Source organism: Ambystoma mexicanum, chromosome 13 (genome assembly GCF_040938575.1).
Source record: "Ambystoma mexicanum isolate Mex_15411 chromosome 13, UKY_AmexF1_1, whole genome shotgun sequence".
Classification (NCBI taxonomy): Eukaryota; Metazoa; Chordata; class Amphibia; order Caudata; family Ambystomatidae; genus Ambystoma; species Ambystoma mexicanum.
Genome location: NC_090938.1, coordinates 757,301,457 through 757,321,820, shown reverse-complemented (window position 1 = coordinate 757,321,820; position 20,364 = coordinate 757,301,457). Strand labels below are relative to the sequence as shown.

Here is a 20,364-nt window from a genome sequence, read left to right as displayed (position 1 = left end):
CTAGAAACATCCCTCGGGCGACGGCCCAATGCCACAGATCCTGGGCTTCCTTGGAGAGCGCTGGGGATCTGGTTCCTCCCTGCTTCCGGACGTAGAACATTGTGGTGGTGTTGTCAGTGAAGATTCTCACCACCGTGCCCTTCAGGGACGGGAGAAAGGACCAGAGGGCCCAGAACACTGCACGGAGCTCCAGGATGTTGATGTGGAGCGGTTTCTCCTCCGGGAGCCAAAGGCCTCTCGCGTGAAGTTCTCTGGTGTGCGCTCCCCACCCTTCCAGGGAGGCATCTGTCGTCACCATTATCTGGTGGGATGGGGGTCTGAAAGTCTGTGCCCGCCGTCAGATGAGCACGGGTGGCCCACCACCGGATTGCTCTTCGGAAGGTCTCGTTGAGCGGGATCCTGTCCTCGAAGCTGCACGTCGCTTGGATCCAGCGGGCATCGAGGAACTCTTGCAGAGGGCGCATCCGAAGCCTGCACAGGCGCACGAGATGTATGCAGGAGGACATCGTCCCGAGGAGGGACTTGATGGACCTCACCCTGGCCACGTCCGTGGCCAGCAGACGCTACACCTTGCCCAGGATGGCCTTCGTCATTTCCTCCGACGGCGAGGCCAGACGCGCCACTGTGTCAAGCTTGGCTCCCAGGAACAGTGCGACTTGCGACGGGACCAGGTGGGATTTGGGAAAGTTGATGGAGAATCCCAGGTCCGTGAGCAGCTGTACAGTCTTTTCTGTGTGATCTACGGCGAGCTCCCTTGTCCCTGCTCTAATGAGCCAGTCATCCAGGTAGGGGTAGACGTGGATCCCCTGAAGGCGCAGCCGTGCCGCCACCGGTGCAAGGCACTTGGTGAACACCCTGGGTGCCGACTTCAATCCAAACGGGAGGGCCTTGAACTGGGAGTGCCGTCCTTGGACCACGAACCTGAGGAACTTTCTGTGTCCTTTTAGAATGGGGATGTGGAAGTACGCATTCTCCAAATCCAACGACGACAGGAAATCGCCCTCCTCCAGCTGTCCCAGCACGTGCTGGAGGGTGACCATCCGGAACTTCTGTGCCTTGATGTACTTGTTCAGTCGTCGCAGATCCATGATGGGGCTCCATCCTCCTGTCTTCTTTTTCACAAGGAAGTACCTTGAGTATACTCCGGAGCCTCTTCGGGACGAGCTCGATGGCACCTTTTTTGAGCATCGCCCTTACCTCCAAAAGCAGTTGAGGGACGTGATTTTCTTTCTTGGCCACGGGTGGAATGCGGAGGCACTTTTTTTTTTAATTCGAGGGCGTGCCCCTAGGCCAGGGCGTCCAGCACCCAACGGTCGGTGGAGATCGACTCCCACACGCTGACGAACTTCACCAGCCGGCCTCTCACCGGGGTGCTTCGGTGGGGGCCCGACATCGCTGTCGGTTCAATCTTGCTTGGAGGACACCTTGCCGCCTTGGCCTCCCTGGCAATGACAGCGGGGTCCACTTGACTTGCCTCATCCTCTATAGGCGTCCTGCGACGAGGAGCGGGCCCGCTTGGCGGTACGTAGAGGAGCCACCGCCGAATCCTTTGGAGGCACCTTGCTTGCCTCCGGTGCTCCGAAAGGACGGCCTTCGTTGCCTTAGAACGCCTAGGGCCTTAGCTGTCTCCGTGTCCGCCTTGATGGCTTGGAGGGACTCATCCACTGTTTTCCCAAACAGATTGTTCCCGTCGAACGGCATGTCCAAAACCTTGGCTTGTACGTCCTGGCGGAAATCCGTCGCCTTGAGCCACCCTCGTCGTCTAAGGCAAACGTTGTTTCCTAGCTGGCGGAAACCGGTGTCGGCAATGTCCATTACCACCGTAATGGCGTGATCTGACGCCACTTCGCCTTCTTGCAAGATTTCCAGGGCCTAGGCCCTCTTGTCATCCGGTAGGAAGTCCAACAGGGGGGCAATCTTGTACCATAACTCCCTGTCGTAGCGGGCCACGATCGCGAGGGTGTTGGCCGCCTTAATCGTTGTTGCTGCCGAGATAACTAGTCTTCCATTGCGTCTAGCTTCTTTCCTTTGCCGTCCGGCGGGGAAGTGGACGTTGAGGCCGATGCCCCCCCCCTTCTTCTTGGCCTCCGCTGAGACAACCGAGTCAGGGGTCGGTTGTGCCCTAAGGCACAAAGGGGCCGCGTCGGGGACTCGGTACTTCTCGTACGGATCCCTCTTGGCAGGCGTCGTAGACGGGTTCTTGAGAAGGGTGAAACCCTCGTCCCAGAGGTCATCCAGCAGAGGCACGGCGAGGACCGTCTTCCTCTTGGCCTCGCGCCGTTGGTAAAGGAAACCTTCCTTCTCTTCGGGGCAGAGCTGAAAAAGCTCGGATGCCCTGGCGATCACTGCATGGAAAGATCCGATCTCGTCGTGCGGGGAGGCCCAGGCTAGGGGCGATGGGAGCTCCGTCCCGTCATCACCGCTGTCGTCGGTACCCGTCGTGGCCGTCTCCGTTCCCGTGTCATCCCCATGGACGGGGGTAAAGGCTGAGCAGGCCGCGAGGGCTGAAAAGGCGGGGCTGGATGGATCCCTCTTCTCTTGTTTGGGGGGCTTCCCGCCGGGCCTGGTTCTGGCTCCAGTAACTCCGTCGAGCCTGGTTCCGGATCCGCCATCGGTGGTAGGGGCAATCTCGTCCTTATCTCCGAAAGGATTGTATCACCAACAAAATGGCCGCCGAGTTATCCTGCGGCTCCGGAAGCGACGGGCGACTAGGACCCTTGCCGGTGCCGCCGTCACTCTTGTCGTCACCTTCGTCGGGATCCCTCCCGTGGGGACGGGCCTCTTTGACGCCCTCGTCGAGGCCCTCTAAGACTTCCACCAGCTCCTCCTCGGATGCTGTGTCCGTGTCCACAATGGCAACCACCCCCCCTCTTTTTTCCGCCGGGGTCGTCACGGGGGTCTTTTCGATGGGTCTGAAAGAGGCTTCCCTCCACGGAGGCAGGGAGACTCTGGGCCCCAAAGTCGCCTCCACTGGTGTAGCCTCCACTGTTGTAGCCTCCACAGGCTGCGCCAGGGCCGCCGCGACTTCCTCGATAGAGGCCTTGGCCGGGTTTATCAAGGCCTTTACCACCTTGTGTGGGCCTGTGGCCTTCACCTTGGGGGGGGTCACCACCTCGCTCCACCTCGGCCGGATCCTTCGAGTTTGACAGGGGCCTCTCCAGAAGCTTCGCTGGGCTCTCGGCCTTCCTCTTCCCTGAGCCAGAGCGTTGGCTCGTGGTTGATGCCGCTGCAAAGGGTGCGTCCTGCCTGGCAGCCGAGGAGCCAGACCGTTCGGCACTCCTGGTGCCCGCCGACTCGCGGTGCTTTGCCTTTTGTTGGGCCCCCGACGCCGGGGCACACTCACAGGACTTAGAAGACCGCTCGGACTTCTGCTTCTCACCTGACGGGCTTTCCTTCCAGCCAGTTGGAGAGAAGGCGGCGTTGGTCCCTGATGATCCGTTCCGACATGTTCCTGCAAAACGCACAGTCCTTCTCCACGTGCGTTCTGTCCTCATGAAGGCAGTAGAGACATTTCGACTGCTCGTCCTCCTTGAACACATTCTGCAGCTGGCATCCAGGGAAAACCCTGAACAGCTTTCCGGGCGTCGAGCTTGCTTTCTCCTGGGCCATGTCGGGTAGGCTGCAGAAAATCTTCACCCTTGAGGGGAGTAGAAAAAATCTGAAACGGATCCCTGTTAAATCGGATGTAGAGACGGTGGAGCTTGAGGCTCTATTTGACCGAAAAATTTGAAATTTTCTTTGAAAAAGCGTGAAAACGCAGCAAAAGCTCGAGAGCTAAACACAAGGACTCCCCAACACTTGACCGTGCGGTAAAAATCTGAAGATGGCTGCCAGAGGCGGGGTTTAGGGAGAGGGCAGTCATTGGCTGGGGGCAGTATGACCCAGAGACCAGTGGTTGGTAACTACTGAGAAAGAGATCAGAAACGAAACTGACACTGATTTTTTTCTTTACCGAGGATTCCCGGCCTGACGACGGGGAATATTCATGAGCATGTGAATCCATGCCAGACCCCATGCTGGAGAAGCAGAGTAACAAGAATCAGAAATGAGCAGTTACATAAGTTCTTACTATCCTTTGAATGCGTTTTGCCATTCTCAAAAGTATATACAAGGTTATTTTAGTCACCTCTGAATTTGGTCACTCTCTTTCCAAAAGTAATGCTGTTGGCTTCCTCACAACTATTTCTTTCAGAAAATAAGTATAAGTTTACCATCTGGGTCTTGCTTCCTCTGACCTGCTGTTTAGCCTGTCTAGAATAAGTCTGTCTTGGGTTTTACCTACCTTGAATAGCTGTGTGCAATTCTTAATAAGTGTACTGTGGGCTTAACTAATCTTGGTCTGCCTTGTGTCGTCGTAAATTTGGGTAAAGAGTTATTGCTTACCTTAGTCAGTGGTCCAGTTATCTGAAAAGCAACTGCAATAGTTTATTACAACTTTAGGTCTAACTCGCGTAGTATAGCTGAGTGTTATCCTGAATATAGTTATATGTTTATACTGTTCGATGAATTTGTGTTGCACTATTCAGAAAAAGTATTCTGGTAACAGGGTTGGTTTACCACGTGTTTTCTTAGCCGATTGTCATCGCATGACTACTACCTGTGAATCTAAAAGTAACTTGTGGTTTTAATACCCTAAGGACACCCCTACCCCTGGAATAAGTTTGTTCTATTCTAAATGCGTATGATAAAGTCTGACTTACCTAGAAATACTGTTTAGTATTCTGAACAGGGTCTATGCTTTGGTCTGTGTACCTCAAGCATGGTGTTGTGTTTATTATAATGTGTTTATGATTCCATTACACGGTAATTATCCACCAAGATTTACCATGGCCAATATGTATTTATAATACCCCTTTATTTTTTTATCATACTTCTGGGTGTTGAGTGTTTCTTTTGAACCATTTGTGTAAGCTTCAGATTCTTTGTACTTGCCTACATTCCTCTCTCCCTCCTAAAAAGACTGGCTGCTCTGTCTACGCTACCAAATACTAAGGTGGTACAGCCTTATACTTCAAATGGAGTTTTGTACTGTCTCAGTTGTATGGTTTTAATAAGCCCTTAGCTGGACTTTAGAAAAACTGTCCCAACACTATTCCTGTGACTTAGCCTTGACTGCTCTCCAAGCTACTGTGATTTGGTCTGGCTATCTTCCCAAAAGTGTTCCCCGTTTCACTAATACGGGTGTCCTCCTAAACATCTGCTCACCAGAGCAGAGTTAAAACAAAAAAAGGAACAATGTACCTTTACTCTGTCTTGCGAGATTGCATCAGAGACAGGAGTCCTTCAGTGTGGTCCCGAATCGACAATGAAGGCGGACTCCTGTCCAGACGCGGCATCGAAGTTGAAGGCAAGTTTTCGCTTTTCTGAATTGGTTTTATCGCCTTTAGCACCTGTGCAGTTACTTGAGGGTACTAAAGGAGAAAGGCCGACCGTTGTGGTAATGGCACTGTCACGATTAACTTGGGCAGCAGGCTGTTACCGAGAGAGACAGCCCATCGCCTCAGGGCTTATCGCTGCATAACAGCGAGACCATTCTTTACAAAATCATTGGTTCCTGAGAAAAGGTACATTCGCTTATATGTGGCCTTGTTTGACTGACCCCATATTGCAACCGCATTCGCGGTTTACTCTGGATCAGAGTTTTCTTCCATTGTCTCTCGTGTCCCTCCAGTTTCCAAGAGCCTTGGGGGATCTCTGCATCAGTTGAGTGGCCCCTGGAATCCCAAGAACAGAAAGCAGCTTCTCTCTAGTAACTGTAAATCTCCTAATAAAGTGCTGTACCAAATCCAGGAAATGCACCCTTTCTCCCAAAAGGGGAGCCACCCCCATTGGGACTGGGTAGGTAAGCCTGCTATGCAATATAACCCCTAGGAGACAGTGCCTTAACCCACTGGGGGTGAATCACCCCTCGCTTAGGGGCAAGGTAACCCCAAACAAATGCTTCCATAACACCCTATCGTACTGAGGCACACATGTTTTTAGGATATATGGCAGTTGAGATCCATTTTAAAATGTAGGGCCCTTTCAAAGGGGACTGGCTCAGTTTATGACCCTATTCTGATGACGCTCTTATCTGGGACCCAGGAGCGACGGTGTCTTCTCTCATTCAAGGAAGGAACTGAAAATGCTACTGGCTCATGCAGGAAGATGAAGAGCCAATCCGTCTCTGAAGTCCATCAAGGATATCTCGAGAAAGAGTCGAGCCAGAAGCCCACAAGGAGATGAATGTGAAAATACCTCACATGGGAATGAAAAATAAAAGAAAGTAATGTGTGTGGGGCTGGTAATGAGAGTATCCCAGAAGGGGCTGAAGACAAGGATCCTAAAGCCAGCAAGCCTACAGAGGGCAGATATAGAAAACACGTGGCAAGGAGGTGAAAGAAGAGCAAAAAACTAGTGGCCTGAAGCGTCAGTTAGCTCAAGCAGAGAAGTACAATATCCCATTCTACCAGAGGTAAAGAGAATTACTGAAAGTTACAAATCGAACTCATGACTGCCAGACACTTCTACGCAGAAGTTTATTATTGGAACAATTTGTTTGGGGGTTCCGAGTATTATCCTCCAGGAAAAGAAATAGACACAAAGCATTGAACTTCAAAATTCTCACCAGACCAGGGCCTGAGAGAAGAACCAGAGAGAACTGGGTGGGGTCAGAAACCAGCCACCAGCAGCCAAAGTTTAGTGAGAACAACTTACTTAGGCCAGTTCTATGGTTTTAGCGGTAGGGCAAGCATAAGTTGGAATAGGTTTGGACAGAGGACAGAATTTATGCAAAACATTCTGACGAGCACAAGAACTGTCATCATAGACAGAGCTAGTTGAGGTCTTCTTGTGCGTCTCTTATGCCCAACTTCCCACTGCCCCTGCCCCCCCTACCCCCTCACCCCCCCCCCCCCAAGGCTAACACTGGTTGATGCACATCAATGGGACATCAGTACCAATACCCCATGCAGCCAATCACCTGCAATCTTTATTTCCATTTAGAAATAGGTCATGACTGTGGGCAATCAAGTCCTGAGACTTGCTTAGAAGCCACTTGTTGGACTTTTGGACAAGTGAGGTCCATAATGGCCAACTATCTAGACATGTAAACTGGACACTCTAGAAATATAAACTAAATCATCGGAACAGACTTGCCATGTCGACAGTAGGTGTGTTAAGGACATTTGACAAGTACAGAGAGCTTGCTTAGATTAGGGTGGTAATCTGTAGGCTTGAACACAGCTGAAATACTCCCAACAGCATCTGAAATTGAAATGGTACAACAAATATCTACACACCATAAAACATAATGGCAAGCAGTAGGACGATTCACTGTTGATGAATGAAAATACATTAGTGCAGGTCAAATCATGGTAATTTAGAATCCACTGACCTTCGGTTTTTAGGAGACGGCCAGTTTCGCTTCTCGTTCCTGCCCATTCCGGCATTTCCGCGACCAGTCTTGCCACCAGGTCCAGGGTTCGAACGTCTGTTTTGCCTCTCCATTGTAGGACGCTGACTTGAGAAGCTCCGCTTGGACAGCTCTTTCCTTTGTGCCAGGCTGAGATCATTGGGTCCTCGGCCCCCACTGCCTCCACCATGAGGAGCCCCTTTAACAAAGCTCCCATCTTTGTCCCGCCTCTCTGTGAAGTCGCTACTCTCAGATGCAGTCTCCCACTCTTCATTAGCTTGGTCAGAATTCTGATTGGAAAGATCTGGAGATTTGGTACCAGCGATACGGCGAGCTGGGTGATCTCTTCCTTCATCCAGATGATGTGAATGACTGGAAGATGTGGGTGCATTGCTTGGTGCATGCAGAGGTTGGTAGCCATTGCGTTCTCCATTCATCCGAGCTGCATTCTCACGTTCTTTGAGGCGACGGAAGCGGGGAGGTTTGTCCTGCTGCTGAGATCGTCCATGGCGTCTTCTTCGTGGTGGCCGGTCGAAAGATCTGTCAGATGGCATATGTCCATCTTGTTGCATATGCATCTCATTCTGAGATACTGATGGCAATGGAGGAGTAGATTGGGGTTGAGGCTGTGGGAGTTTCTCAGGCCTCCTCTCCCTCTCTTTCGGTGGTGGAGGTGGCATCTCCATTTGTTTCTCCATCTTCATTGCCTCCCTGGGAAACTGCTTTTTATGTGGAGATTGTCTAGATGGAGGGCTCCAACCCACTGGAGGACGTCCACCTGACCCTCTGGAAATGCCACCCCTTCCTCTTCTTGATGGTACACCCCTAGGAGTGAAAATCCTGCCACGAGAGGAGTCAGAAAGTCTTGGAGGGATTTTTTCAGGGTATCGAAGTGGTTCTGAGTTACGTGTTCTTTCACCTCTACTTGGCTCTAAGTGCTTAGAATCCTTACGGTGATCTTTCAGCCCACCAGAAGCTTCTTTGTCAGAGTGTGCCACATCGCTGGCACTTTCATGAGTCTCACTTCCAGTTTCCGAGCCCCTCTGCCGGCGCCGCTTTGGAATCTCCTCATACTCCGAGCCCTCACTTCGTGTCTCGCTGGGGTTCCTTTGTCTGAATGGTCCTTTTGGTGGTCCCTCCTCAGGCCTGTAGAAAAGCTCTCGATAGCTGCGGAATTCCCGGCTACGGCCCCGGCCACCACGGGCCCGGCCACTGTAGGCCCCACGGAAACCACGCCCCCTTGCAAAGTACTCCCCACGGCCCCTACCTCTGCTTCCGCCATCACGGCTTAAGTAATTAACACCACGATCATAAGGGCAATCCCTTAGTGGACGAGGGGGGGATCCCATGTCCTGATCTTTCAGTGGGATAATGGAAGGTTTACAATAATCCAATCTGGTCTCTTTACCAGGTTTCCCCCGGTCTCTGTCCATGCCATAAGAAGCTTGAAACTCTTGAGTCTGCTTCACAGTTGCAAGACTGGGAGGAGGGTTGTGTGAAATTTGTGAAGCCTTGCTCTCCTGTTTCAACAAATGCCCTTCTGTTTGCAAGTCCACAGTCTTGTCTTTTCCTTTCACAATCACACGCTCCTCTGTGGATGACTTTGCTTTCTCTACTTCTTGCTCCCCATCCTCTTTTTTTACCTCCTTGACAACAAGCTTCTTGATGGGTCCAGCACGACGAAATGGCTTTTCCATAATCACCTCCTCTCTCTTGTTGCTGCCAGGCCGTGGGCCCCAGCGGGTCTCTGTCTTGGACTCTCGCCGTGGCTGCTTGTGAAAATCATGACGGGCTGGCTTATCTGTTTTTCTAGTAGCCTCGTCTAGGCGGCTCTCTTTTGGATGAATGTCATCTTTTGGTGCAATGCTATCAGACTGGTGGTTGAGAGCAGATTTTTTGGCGTTTGCAACCTGGCTATGTGGTGAAGCAGGAGGATGAGGAGGCGGCGGCGGCAGGGAATCCTTCACACAGCCATGACGGCTGCTTCCAACAGCCTCAGTCGTACAGTCTTCATTAGGCGCATGTGGTGGGGCATCCCGTCGTAGGAGTACAGGCTCCTCTTCTATCTTTCGCTGCTGGATCTGAATGGGAGCAGGTGGAGGTGAAGGCTGCTGTTCCCCTCTGCCGTTCCTACTCATCTCAGCGTGATTCCCAGGCAGTGGCGCAGGCCATGAAGTTCCTCTTTGCTGCTCTTCCAGGGGGTAACGGTGCATCTGGCCAGAATGGTGGGGTACTCCATTTTCACTGTAAGCCTGATAGGCTGCCATATAAGACTGTTGAGATATTGTTCGCACAGGAGGAGTTTCGCTTCTGTTAAAGAGAAAAGGAACATTTGAGCAGAATTCATTCAAGTCAAAGTAAAATGAAACAGGAAGTAGTAAATTTACCCATAAATAGTATAATTAATGACAACACAGTACATATTTAATTTTTACAAATCCTGGCATTAGTATGGGTAGTACCACACCACTATCTTAGACCACAAAAAACTTCATACAACATTACATCCATGAGAACAGATGGTTACATTGCCAATGACTTGTCCTGGAGAAAAGGAAATCAGTATAAATAAGCAGCAAAAAAAGCATTTGTTTCACGGACTATATTTCCCTGTCTGGCCCTGCAGATGCTCCACATAAGCATGGGAGTGCCTGCAGCAAATATTCAAGCCAGCATGTCACAGGTTAGTGCACTGTTAATATCATTTGCACTGTGAACGACAAATCCTTCACACTGAATCAGGACCAACACTGCATTAGGAGTACAATCACAACGTGCAGTGCCCAACCGAAGTGGGCCCAGCATAACTGACTCTGCTCGCCCGGTTCGCGTCTTCTTTCTGCTGCAGTTAAATAAAATGTGATTACCGTCTTGTCTGTACTTGCCTGATGCTACCCCCCGTACCATGGATAAGGTTCTACAAGTCTGCATTCAGACTTGTACCCCATGCTTGTAGTAGTCCCTTGAACCTTGATGTGAGGCTTTGACAGTCTGCTTACAGACACCGACCTATTTTGTACCCTATTCCCGTTTGCATGCCTGAAGTAGCACCCTGTACGATGTGAGGCTTTGCCAGTCTGTATACACCCAATAATGTGTTCCGTAACTCCTATGCACGTTCTTGCACTTCACTAATGTACTATGCACCTTTTGTAACCAGAACCCAGATGCCCGAGGGTTCGGTGCATGGAAATAAATGCAAAATTAAATAACCAACATGAATCACATTAAATTACAGGACACACGTCAATAGATTCAAAGGGAGATTTCACAGAACTCGAAGGACCACACAAAAAGTAAACACTTAACTGGGGCGAGAAGCAACACCCTGAACCACAGACAAGGCAACAAAATAGTAGCAAGCACTGGAAATGACACGAGTTTTGGCTTTTGCAATGTTTAATTGCACATACATTTATAGGCATGGATGTGTGTCTGGCCCATAAAGGGCCCATAAACGTATTAAACATACGAGATATATGAAACAATGTGTGGGCGAGCATGCACTGCTGCCTAACATTTGCACAAAGGTAAAATGCTGTTCCAAGACCGTGCATCAGTTAACCACGCATGCTGTAAGGGGCTTGAGTGGAGAGATGTGACCACAAAGCCAAGGTGAGAGAAGTGCACAAGAGGCAGGAGTGTAATGAGTCCTGCAGATACGAAAGGATAGGCAATAGCTGTATACAGATAAAGGCAGTGAACAGAAAGAGCAGTGAGTACAAAGTAAGACAACCATGTTTTGGTTCCCAATTGTGGTGTACACAGAAAGGTAGAAGAGTTTTCCCAGAGGGTCTGGGGGATCTAGCTTTCTGAGCAGTTTACTATTATAGGGCCCCACTCTGAATGCTCATCGAAAGAAGCAGCAGGAGTTGGGTTTCTGTATCTGGACGCTAAGGAACTGTTGGTTAAGATTTTCATCTTGATAAATCTTCCCGACCTGTGTCAACGTGAGAACATTTTGCTTGGACTTGGTAATCATTTCCCCTTGACCCTAGGTGAGTGGAAATCCCCCCCCCCCCCGTGACCTAGTCTTTTACTCTTTTTATAGGCGACTTTATATCCCGTTAGGGATTCAAATTGTGTCTGAAGGTCCAGAAGGAGTCAACCAAAGTTTCAGACAGATTCCGACTTAGTAAGACCATGCACTGCACATTGGCTCAATGTCCCAGGGTGTTGGCGGTTTGCAGCCCAGCAAGGTCGCTGCACATCATGGGAGGGCTCAAAATGGAGGTGTCCTCGAGACTAGTGGATCCCATCTGCCTCTGGGTAGGAACTGTCATGTTCAAGACGCCCTGATCGATTTGAAGGAAGCGTAGCATCAGTCTCTGGTTACAAAGCAGGCTCTCTGGTTGCAGGAAATAGCTACGGACTTCTTATATTCGCCTTCGGTTTCAGCTCCAGTGATCGACTTGTCTGCAGCTTCCAGGTAAATAATTTTTATCAGGAACTTTAGCACAACCTCTACAAACTCTCCCTGCAGTTTACAGAAAGGGGTGGTCTGGCTATGTGTAGTTTTGTTGGTGGAAGTAAGAATTTAGACATGCCCTTAAAAGTTGCCAGAGACAGAATGAGGGACAGCCTTCCCAAATCCTTCCTGAGTGCTTGAGTCCAGAAAATGTTTCACAAAAGTGTGGATGGTAGATCAAGTGGCTGCCGCAAAGATGTCCTTAATTGGCACCCCTCTCTAGACCAAAAGATGTTGCCATGTCCCTAGTAGAATGGACCCTCAGGAGAATCTTTATCAGCTAGTCTAAAGCATTCACCCGATAGCAAGAATAATCCATCTGGATAGGGTTTTGTTTTGTTACTGCCAAACCTAACTTATGACCCGTATAGCCAATAAATAACTGATCTTGACAAATTCTAGACATTCTTGAAATATAGAAACAGAGCCCTTCTCGGGTCCAGCCTATGGAACCTCTTCTTTTCCAGGTGGAGGAGGCGGGTAAAATGTTGGAAAGACTAGTTTCACTTTAAGAACTTTGTCCTTCTAGAAAATAGCGAATGAAGGTTTACAAGAAAGTGCCTGCCTGTACCTCGCTCACCCTGCAGGCTGACGTTATTGCCACTATTAAAATTGGTTTTGAAAGTTAATAGTCTTAATGAACATGAATGCAGTGGCTCAAATGGAACGCATGCTAGAAATGTTAGTACACGATTTAAATCCCATATAGGGACTTGAAAGGGAGAAGGTGGAAACACATTAGTGAGTCCCTTAAGAAACTGAATGATTAAAAGGATTTTAAAGTATGAGGTTTCTTCTGAAGAATGCTTGAAAATTAAAAGCACTGCCAGATATCCCTTTATTGTTCCAATTTGGAGCCTCAAATTTGCGAAGTGTAACAAAAGATAACCCCCACAGGTGTATTGCATTGAAATGGATCTACATTCGTATCCCTACACCAGCTGGCAAACTTGTTCCAACGGCAGCGGTACAAGGACTTTGTTGCTGGCTTTCTGGTCGAAACCAAAATCTCCATTACGTCATCCTAGAGGTCCCAATCCTTATATCGCAAACTCTCAGAAACTGTGTCGAGGGTGGAGTGTCTTGACTTCTGGATAGAGAACCATAGACTGTGGTCCTCTCTTTGTGGAAGACTGGAGGGGAGAAAGACATGTCCAGAAGGTCCTGGTACCACGTCCTCCTGGACCAATCTGGACCAATCAGGATCATGGATTTCCTGAACGTTCTCAACCTCCTGATTACGTGAGGAAGGATGGGAACTGGAGGAAAGGCGTACATTAGTAGAAACTTCCAGTCCACTACAAACACGTCCCCTAGAGCTACTCTTGGGCAAAATTCCCTGGAGCATAACAGTTCGCACTTTTGGTTGACACTGGTCGCAAACGGATCAATTTAAGGGGTTCCCCAAAAGATGATCTCTTGAAGGACTTCCTGACATAGTTCCCACTCATGGGAGAGACTGCTCTACCTGCTCAAAGTGTCTGTCGCTGCGTTCGCCTCTCCGGCTAGGTGAACTGCCAATAGAATTGCTCAGAACCAGTGCTGCATCGCCTCCTTGCACAGTGGCAGTGAACCTACGCCTCCTCTCTTATTGAGATACTACATGGCCACTGTGTTCCAGTCATTATCAGGACATTCTTCCCCCGTACAGAGAGTAGAAAGACTTTCAGCGTTAGTCTGAAAGCCCTCAGCACCAAAAGATTGATGTGTAGCTTGGACTCTGATGGAGACCAACAACCGCCAATTGTCTAATGCTTGGTGTGGGCTCCCACCCCCCCCCCCCCCATGAGCGAGGCGTCCGCCACTACCTTCATATCTGGCCATGGCTGACAAGAGGGTCCTCCCTTCAGAATGTTGTCCTCACAAGCCCACCACATAAGATCCTGTGCGACTGCTTGGAACCTGAAGTTGGTCTGACATCCTGCCGGAGAATTGGGACCATTGAGTCCTGAGAGCCCATTGGAGAGATCTCATCAGCCGAGCCTCTGGCACCAGGAAGATGCAGGATGCCACGAGGCTGAGCAACCTCAAAATGTCAAAGGCCGGAAGACGCTAGGCACTCTGGAATTTTGTGACCATCTGCAGAATGTGCTCCTCGGGTGGCAAGACTTCTTGAGGATGCATCCAGGACCGCTCAGATGAATTGGAGCCTTTGAGATGCCATCATGTGGCACTTCTTGTAATTGAGGAAGAAACCCAGATTGCGAAGAGAGGGGCAGGTTATGCCGAGATGTTCCAGGGTCTTTTTGGGAGAACAAGCCCTGATCAATCATCCAGGTAGGGGTACACATGAATCCCCTTCTCCCGAGGCTCACTGCCACAACCACCATCAACTTGGTGAAAATCCTTGGGGCAGAGGTCAGCTCGAATGGCAGAACTCGAAATTGAAAAATGAGAATCGCCAACTGCGAACCTCAGGTACTTTCTGTGCTTGTGAAGGAAAGGCACATGAAAGTAAGCATCCTGAAGGTCCAATAACATCCAGTCTTTGGAGGGCCTGAAGGATGTGAGAAAGGGTAACCATCTTGAACTTGTCCTTCCTGAGGAATTAGTTCAGGTTTCTTAAGTCCAATATGGATCCGCTGTCCTTCTTGGGGATTAGAAAGTAGGGGGCATACCAACCCTTGTTCCTCTCTGCTACAGCTACTGGTACTATAGCACCTTTCTCTAGCAGGGTCAAATTTTCCTGCACAATGAGCAAATCTGAAATTTTGAATGAGTTGCTCCCTGGTGGATGATCGAGGGCTTTTTTATTTTAATAAGGAAAACAATAACCATGGGTTACAGTTTGCAATGCCCATGTATCTGAAATAATACCCAGCCATTCTTTCAGATGCTGTGAGAGTGCCTCCCACTGTGGTCTTGTGGGTCAAGGCCTCAGGTTTTGCAAAGGCTTAGGGCAAAGTAGCTGTTGCTTGGGTGGATTTAGGACCTCTCCTTGGTCCACCACAAAGCAATCTTTTCTGGCCCATATGACTAGCCTGTCCTCTTGCTCTTCCAACAGAGCAATAGAAACAAAGGATTTAGCCCTCCAAGATGATGTACCGGGGTGAAAATGTTGAGGCGATCTGATTGCGGCACAGAGACCTTGCTGCCGCTTTAGAGGTCTGCAGCGTCTCCAGACATTCATCAGCCGTGCTGCCAAAAAGTAGGGAGCTGTGAAAAGGCATAATGAGAAGCCTGGATTGCATGTCCGGTGCAAACCACGACTTTCTCAAACACGCAAACCTGCGTAGCTCGGTACTAGTCGCCAAGGACCTGCTAATGCTATCTGCAGTATCCAAACCGGACTGAAGGAGCTCACACATTGTCTCTTTTCCATCTTTGATGATAGCCAGGAATCCATCTCTTTCCTCCCCTTCAGGAATGTTGTCAGCTGCCATTGCTACGCAATCCCACACAGTGAATGTAAACTGTTAGGGAGAATTCTCTGTTTAGGCTGAATTTCCCTACCTAGTGAGTCCCCCAGCAGCTTTGCTGGATTTCTGGGGTTTATTTTTTTCTCCTGCCAAGAGTGAGACTCTTTTACCCTCACTCTTGGGCATGTTGAAGTGTGTTTTCTTGGTTAAACCTTGTGTTGAATGGGCTATGGGGTCGTTTACTCCATAGGGCCTCATGTATTTTTTGGATGTGGGTTACACAGCACCCTCTGTGCCGTAACCCAGGGGTGTCCTAGGGACTCCCCAACATAGACTCCATACCCTGGGACTGACTACTGTCTCCCAGGGCATGTAAAGTCACCAAAGACTTTACTAGTCTTAAATCCTGAGCAGAACCAGTACAAACCATCATATTGTGGACGTACTGGCTGGGGCAATTCGATTGCCCCAGGGTCTGTTAGTCGCGGGGGCACGTCTCCGTCCCCCCTGATCGAGTTTTGGCTGGTGGCAGTGGAAACTATTTTTTATATTCGACCGCGAATATTTTCCTATGGGATTTCCCATTGTTTTAGGCTAACACATTTAATTATTTATTTACGGAAGCCTTAAACATACCGCCGGTTTATATATTTATTATTATAACTCCGGTTGGGATTTTTTGCCAAAACTTGATACTAAAATGGCGTTGGCGTTCGCCTCTGTAACTCTGACCCAAAGTGGAGGCCTTTGTCCCACTTTTGGCGGGCTTCTCCACAGAAGCCCTCCAAAGTGGTGCCACTCTGTCTGGGGTACTTAGGAGGGGTGGAGGGGGATTTAGGCACCCTGGACTGAGTTACCTAGGTAACTCAAGTCGCACTCCGTCCTGATTGGCCCAAGTGGTGAGCCGGCCGGCTCACCACTTAGCATGGTTGAGTGACAGCTAGGCTGGGTGAATGGGGGTTTGCTGCATAAAAGCAGGGCTTTGGGGACTGGAACTTCAGAAGTCGCCACAGGACCTAAGAATCCAACGAGGGACGAGCTGAGCTGATCTGCTACGACGACACCGCCGGTGGAGCCCTGCTGAACCATCTCACCACTTTTCCCGACGACCGAGGAGAACTCTTAACGGAGTGGCTCCTTCCCTTGACTGGTGGGGACAACCAGTTTTCACCTTCTTTCCGTTCTTCGAGGTATCCCGTGGCCGCCTTGCCAGTGCCAAGCACCCCGGCAACCGGAACCCCCACCACTTTTACCCCAACCGCGAAAGTCGGTACAACCCTTTAACCGGAGGACTCCGCGGCTGGTTTCTTCCCGGGCAGTGCAACGAACTACTTCTTCTGCTCTTCAGCGAGATCTTCTTCTCCCCTGACCGACGTCGAGCCTTGCTGCCACTGCCTGGAACAACTGCCCCCGCTGGAGGATCCTTCCCGTTAAGGTACCGTGTTCCGCCTGGCTTCCCTTGCCACCGACTGTACGAGGTAGTTTTAGCCCTCGGCTTTCGATCCTGGGATTGCCTGGGACACTTTGGCTAAACTTTCTGAGCCTCTCTAACTCTTTTCCGAACTCTGAAGACTCTGACTCCCTACCAACTGTGTGATCTTGGGCACGTTTTCGCTCTGTCTGCTCTAAGAGTGGGCCCTGCTTAGTGACTTTTGCTCACCTGTGACTTTGGGCTTCGTTGAGCTTACCAAAAGCGTTCTTGACCTTAGAGTGGTGTGGTTATCCTAATTCTGCTCTTTTTCCCTCCCTTCTTTAACCTACTAGAGTGTCATCTAACGTTAAGCGCTCACCTCTGTTTTAATTATGTGGTGTTAACCTAGAGTTGTCTAGATAGGAATAAGGATTGGGACTGCTTTCCATATAACTGTGTTTGGAGTGTTTTATTATATTTTGCTAGAGTGTTTTCAATTTGTGTGTTCAAAAAAATAAATAACTATATACTTTTGAAACCAAGCTCTGGTCAGTGTTTGCTTGTGCTATTGTGCCGGAGTACATATTGTGTATACTTTGCATACTGCCTAACTCTTCTTGAGGGAAGTCTGACTGCTCAGCCACAGCTACCAGGTAAATCTGGGTGGTGCAGACTGCTACCAAGTGGGTTTACTGCTATACCTGTAGTCTTAAATCTTTTGCAGTGTTCCCCAAGGGAACTGCACAGGTTTCTGCCTAACATAAACTTTGATAAGGCATACATGGTATTTGCAGACATCAAAGCCATGCTTCCTACATTAAAGGCTTTGGGTGCCTAAGCGTCCACCTGCTGGTGGTATGGTAGGGTAAGACGACTGTTTGGTGGACGTCGCTGCTTGGACCACTAAACTTTCTGGTCTAGGATGGTTAGTCCGATAGTCCAGGTCACTGCTGGATGGCCTATATTTCCTAGAGAAGTTTTTGTTAACTGCAGAAACAGTTTCTGGAGTTTCCTAATTTGATGCAACTTTTTTGGAAAGCAACATGAAATGGCAAGATGGGATCTCTGTGGACCATGGTTCAGTATGTCTGTTCAATCATCCTGCTGAAAAGGAGTAGCAAGTCTATTCCATTCTAAAAATTCCTCTACGTTGCTCATTAATGGCCTATATAAGGTATCACCATGATCAGAGGTGTCTGGCTTTCCAAATTCTAGCTAAGGTGATGTGTCCACACCAGTGGTTGTCTGAAGATTTTCATACATATCTTTAATTCTGGTCTCCAGAAATTGATAATAAAGACTTGAAGAAAGTCAAAAGGCATGTTGAGAAGACTAGTCTGCACATCAGGAGCAAAACCAGACTTTCGCAACCACGCAAACCTGCTTATCACGGTGCTCTTAGCCATGGAGCTGCAGATACTATCCGCAGAATCCAATCCAGACTGCAGGGACCCACACACATGGCTTCCTTGCTGTCCTTAATAGCCAGAAAGCCGTCCCTCCTCACCTTCTGGAATATGCTCCGCTGCCATGGAGATGCACTCACAGAGTATACGAAAATGTTGCAAGTGCACAAGTGGAGTTGGCCGATTTTAACGCCTTACTCCCCGCCGAGAATACGTTCCGCGCCCATACATCTATGCGCTCATCGTCCCTATCAGGAGGGATGGTAGGGTACGCATCCTGCTTTCAGGTAGCCGTAGCTGCCTGGAACACTAGACTCGGGAGTGGAATGTTGTGACAGATAGCCAGGGTTGCTACTGTGGGGGCGGTATTTTCGTGTAAGAGTCTTGATCACCACCAGATTGGTCTCCGGGGTCCCCCAATTCTTGGACAGCCTCTTTCGAAGAGTCACATGGAACAGTAATACAGGATCCATAGGCTGACACTTGTCAAGAATATCTAGAAGATCACCTTGATGATAATGCGCCTGAGGCCTGGACCAGCCCAAGTACTCCACCACCTTAGACATAAGGTGCCTATATGAAGGGTCAGTATGCTCCCCAGGTTCCGGCTTGCCAAACTTCAACTCTGGCAAGTTATCGATACCATTTGCCTAATTTAAAGTGTGACACAGGTACTGCATCCTGCTCTCCTCTGAAATAAGGCACTCTGGTACATTTGGAGTCCCATAATGGAGCCCAAAGGGGCCATCGTCACCCTTAGAAAGTTCCTCTCCTCAAAAATTGAAATGAGATTCCTAAAAAAAGTCACCTGTGGGTGTAGGCTGTGTCTGTGGGCCATTCCAAAAGGGTCTTTACTGATTTAGAAACTAAGAGTGTACAGTATTGAAGTGTATTTGTGCATTACCATTCTATTGCTCCCTTCTGAAAAAGGCTTTACAACTGACTGATAAATGAATAATTGTTTATGCAAAAAACCTTGAGTGTAAGAGTTTATTTGAATACCTGTAACTGAATCTTTGTGTAACTCCACTACAGCTCACATTTAATCCTCTTGAGATAAGCCTGGCTGCTCAACACGCTACAAAAACTGTAGTACAAGCTTATACGAAAGGTTGGGTTGCCCACTGTTAGGCAGAATCCTATGCAGTTCCCTTAGGGAGCACTACAAAAGATTAAGACTACAGGTATATGCAATAAATCCCCTTTGGTATCAGTTTGTACCACAAAGATTTCGTTGGTAGCTGTAGCTGAGCAGTCAGACGTATCCCAAGAGGGAGATGAGCAGTATTCAGGGTTTACACAATAGGACTACAATACTATGTAACAAGGAAACACTGACCAAAGCTTTGTATTAAAAACTATATTTTACACACTCTCAAGATCACACAATTCACTATTATTAAAGTGAAAACAGTCAAGAAAAGTATATACAACTCCCCATTTAAATTGTAGACAAGAGTGAACACTGAACAAAACGGCACAGTGTAAAACAAGCAGAAGGGAATAGTTTCTTACCTGTAACTCCATTTCTCCAGCATTGGTATCTTTCATGGATTCACATGCTTAGAATATTCCCCGTCGTCAGACTGGGACCCCTCGGTACACATATATAGCCTTTTCCAAAGGAAAACTTTCAACACTTTTGTGTCCTATCTACGTCCTTCTAGGACCCGCCTACGCATGCTCCGCAGGCCGTGCTAGTATAAGAGGCCCGCCCCCGCGGCTCCCCTTCAGATTTCGGCCCCTCCAAAGTAGGAAGGGTTACATTTATCACATACATTACATACGGGGAGGTTGGCGGGCGCATGTGAATCCATGAAAGATACCAATGCTGGAGAAATGGAGTTACAGGTAAACTATTCCCTTCTCCAGCATTGGATCTTTCATGGATTCACATGCTTAGAATAGATTGTATAGCAGTAACACTTGAGACGGCGGTGAGAATGTAATGTAACAATATATATCCTCACCCTACTACACAATGCATATCTACCGTAGGGATAAGTCAAGTCATATAACGTTGCCCACATAAAGTATATCGCCCTTAAGAGGGTAGACAACAGAATCTCCACAGGTAGGAGCTTACCTTACTGAAACAGATGGCGCAGGACAGCTCTTCCCATCTGCACCTCGTCTGCATGTTGCCTGGCAAGGCAGTAGTGGCGGGTAAACGTGTGGGGCACTGACCATGCCGCAGCTTGGCATATGTCCGTCAGCGGAATTCCAGCCCATAACGCTGTTCAGGAGGACATCGACCTTGTAGAATGAGCTCTAGGATGTCCTTGCAGTGGCCTTCCGGCCTTAGAGTGACAAAAAGCAATCGTCGA

At 49.0% G+C, this 20,364-nt stretch overlaps 1 protein-coding gene across 8 annotated transcripts in view; it reads right to left on the bottom strand.

Annotated features, from left to right (window-relative positions):
* Positions 1 to 20,364, bottom strand: part of PRRC2A (proline rich coiled-coil 2A) — a 2,343,739-nt gene that overhangs the window by 960,900 nt on the left and 1,362,475 nt on the right. For all 8 annotated transcript variants that reach the window (XM_069635075.1, XM_069635076.1, XM_069635077.1 and 5 more), the window contains exon 16: positions 7,376 to 9,703. In XM_069635075.1, coding sequence (XP_069491176.1) covers positions 7,376 to 9,703 — 2,328 coding nt within the window. The remainder of the gene's footprint in view (positions 1 to 7,375; positions 9,704 to 20,364) is intronic.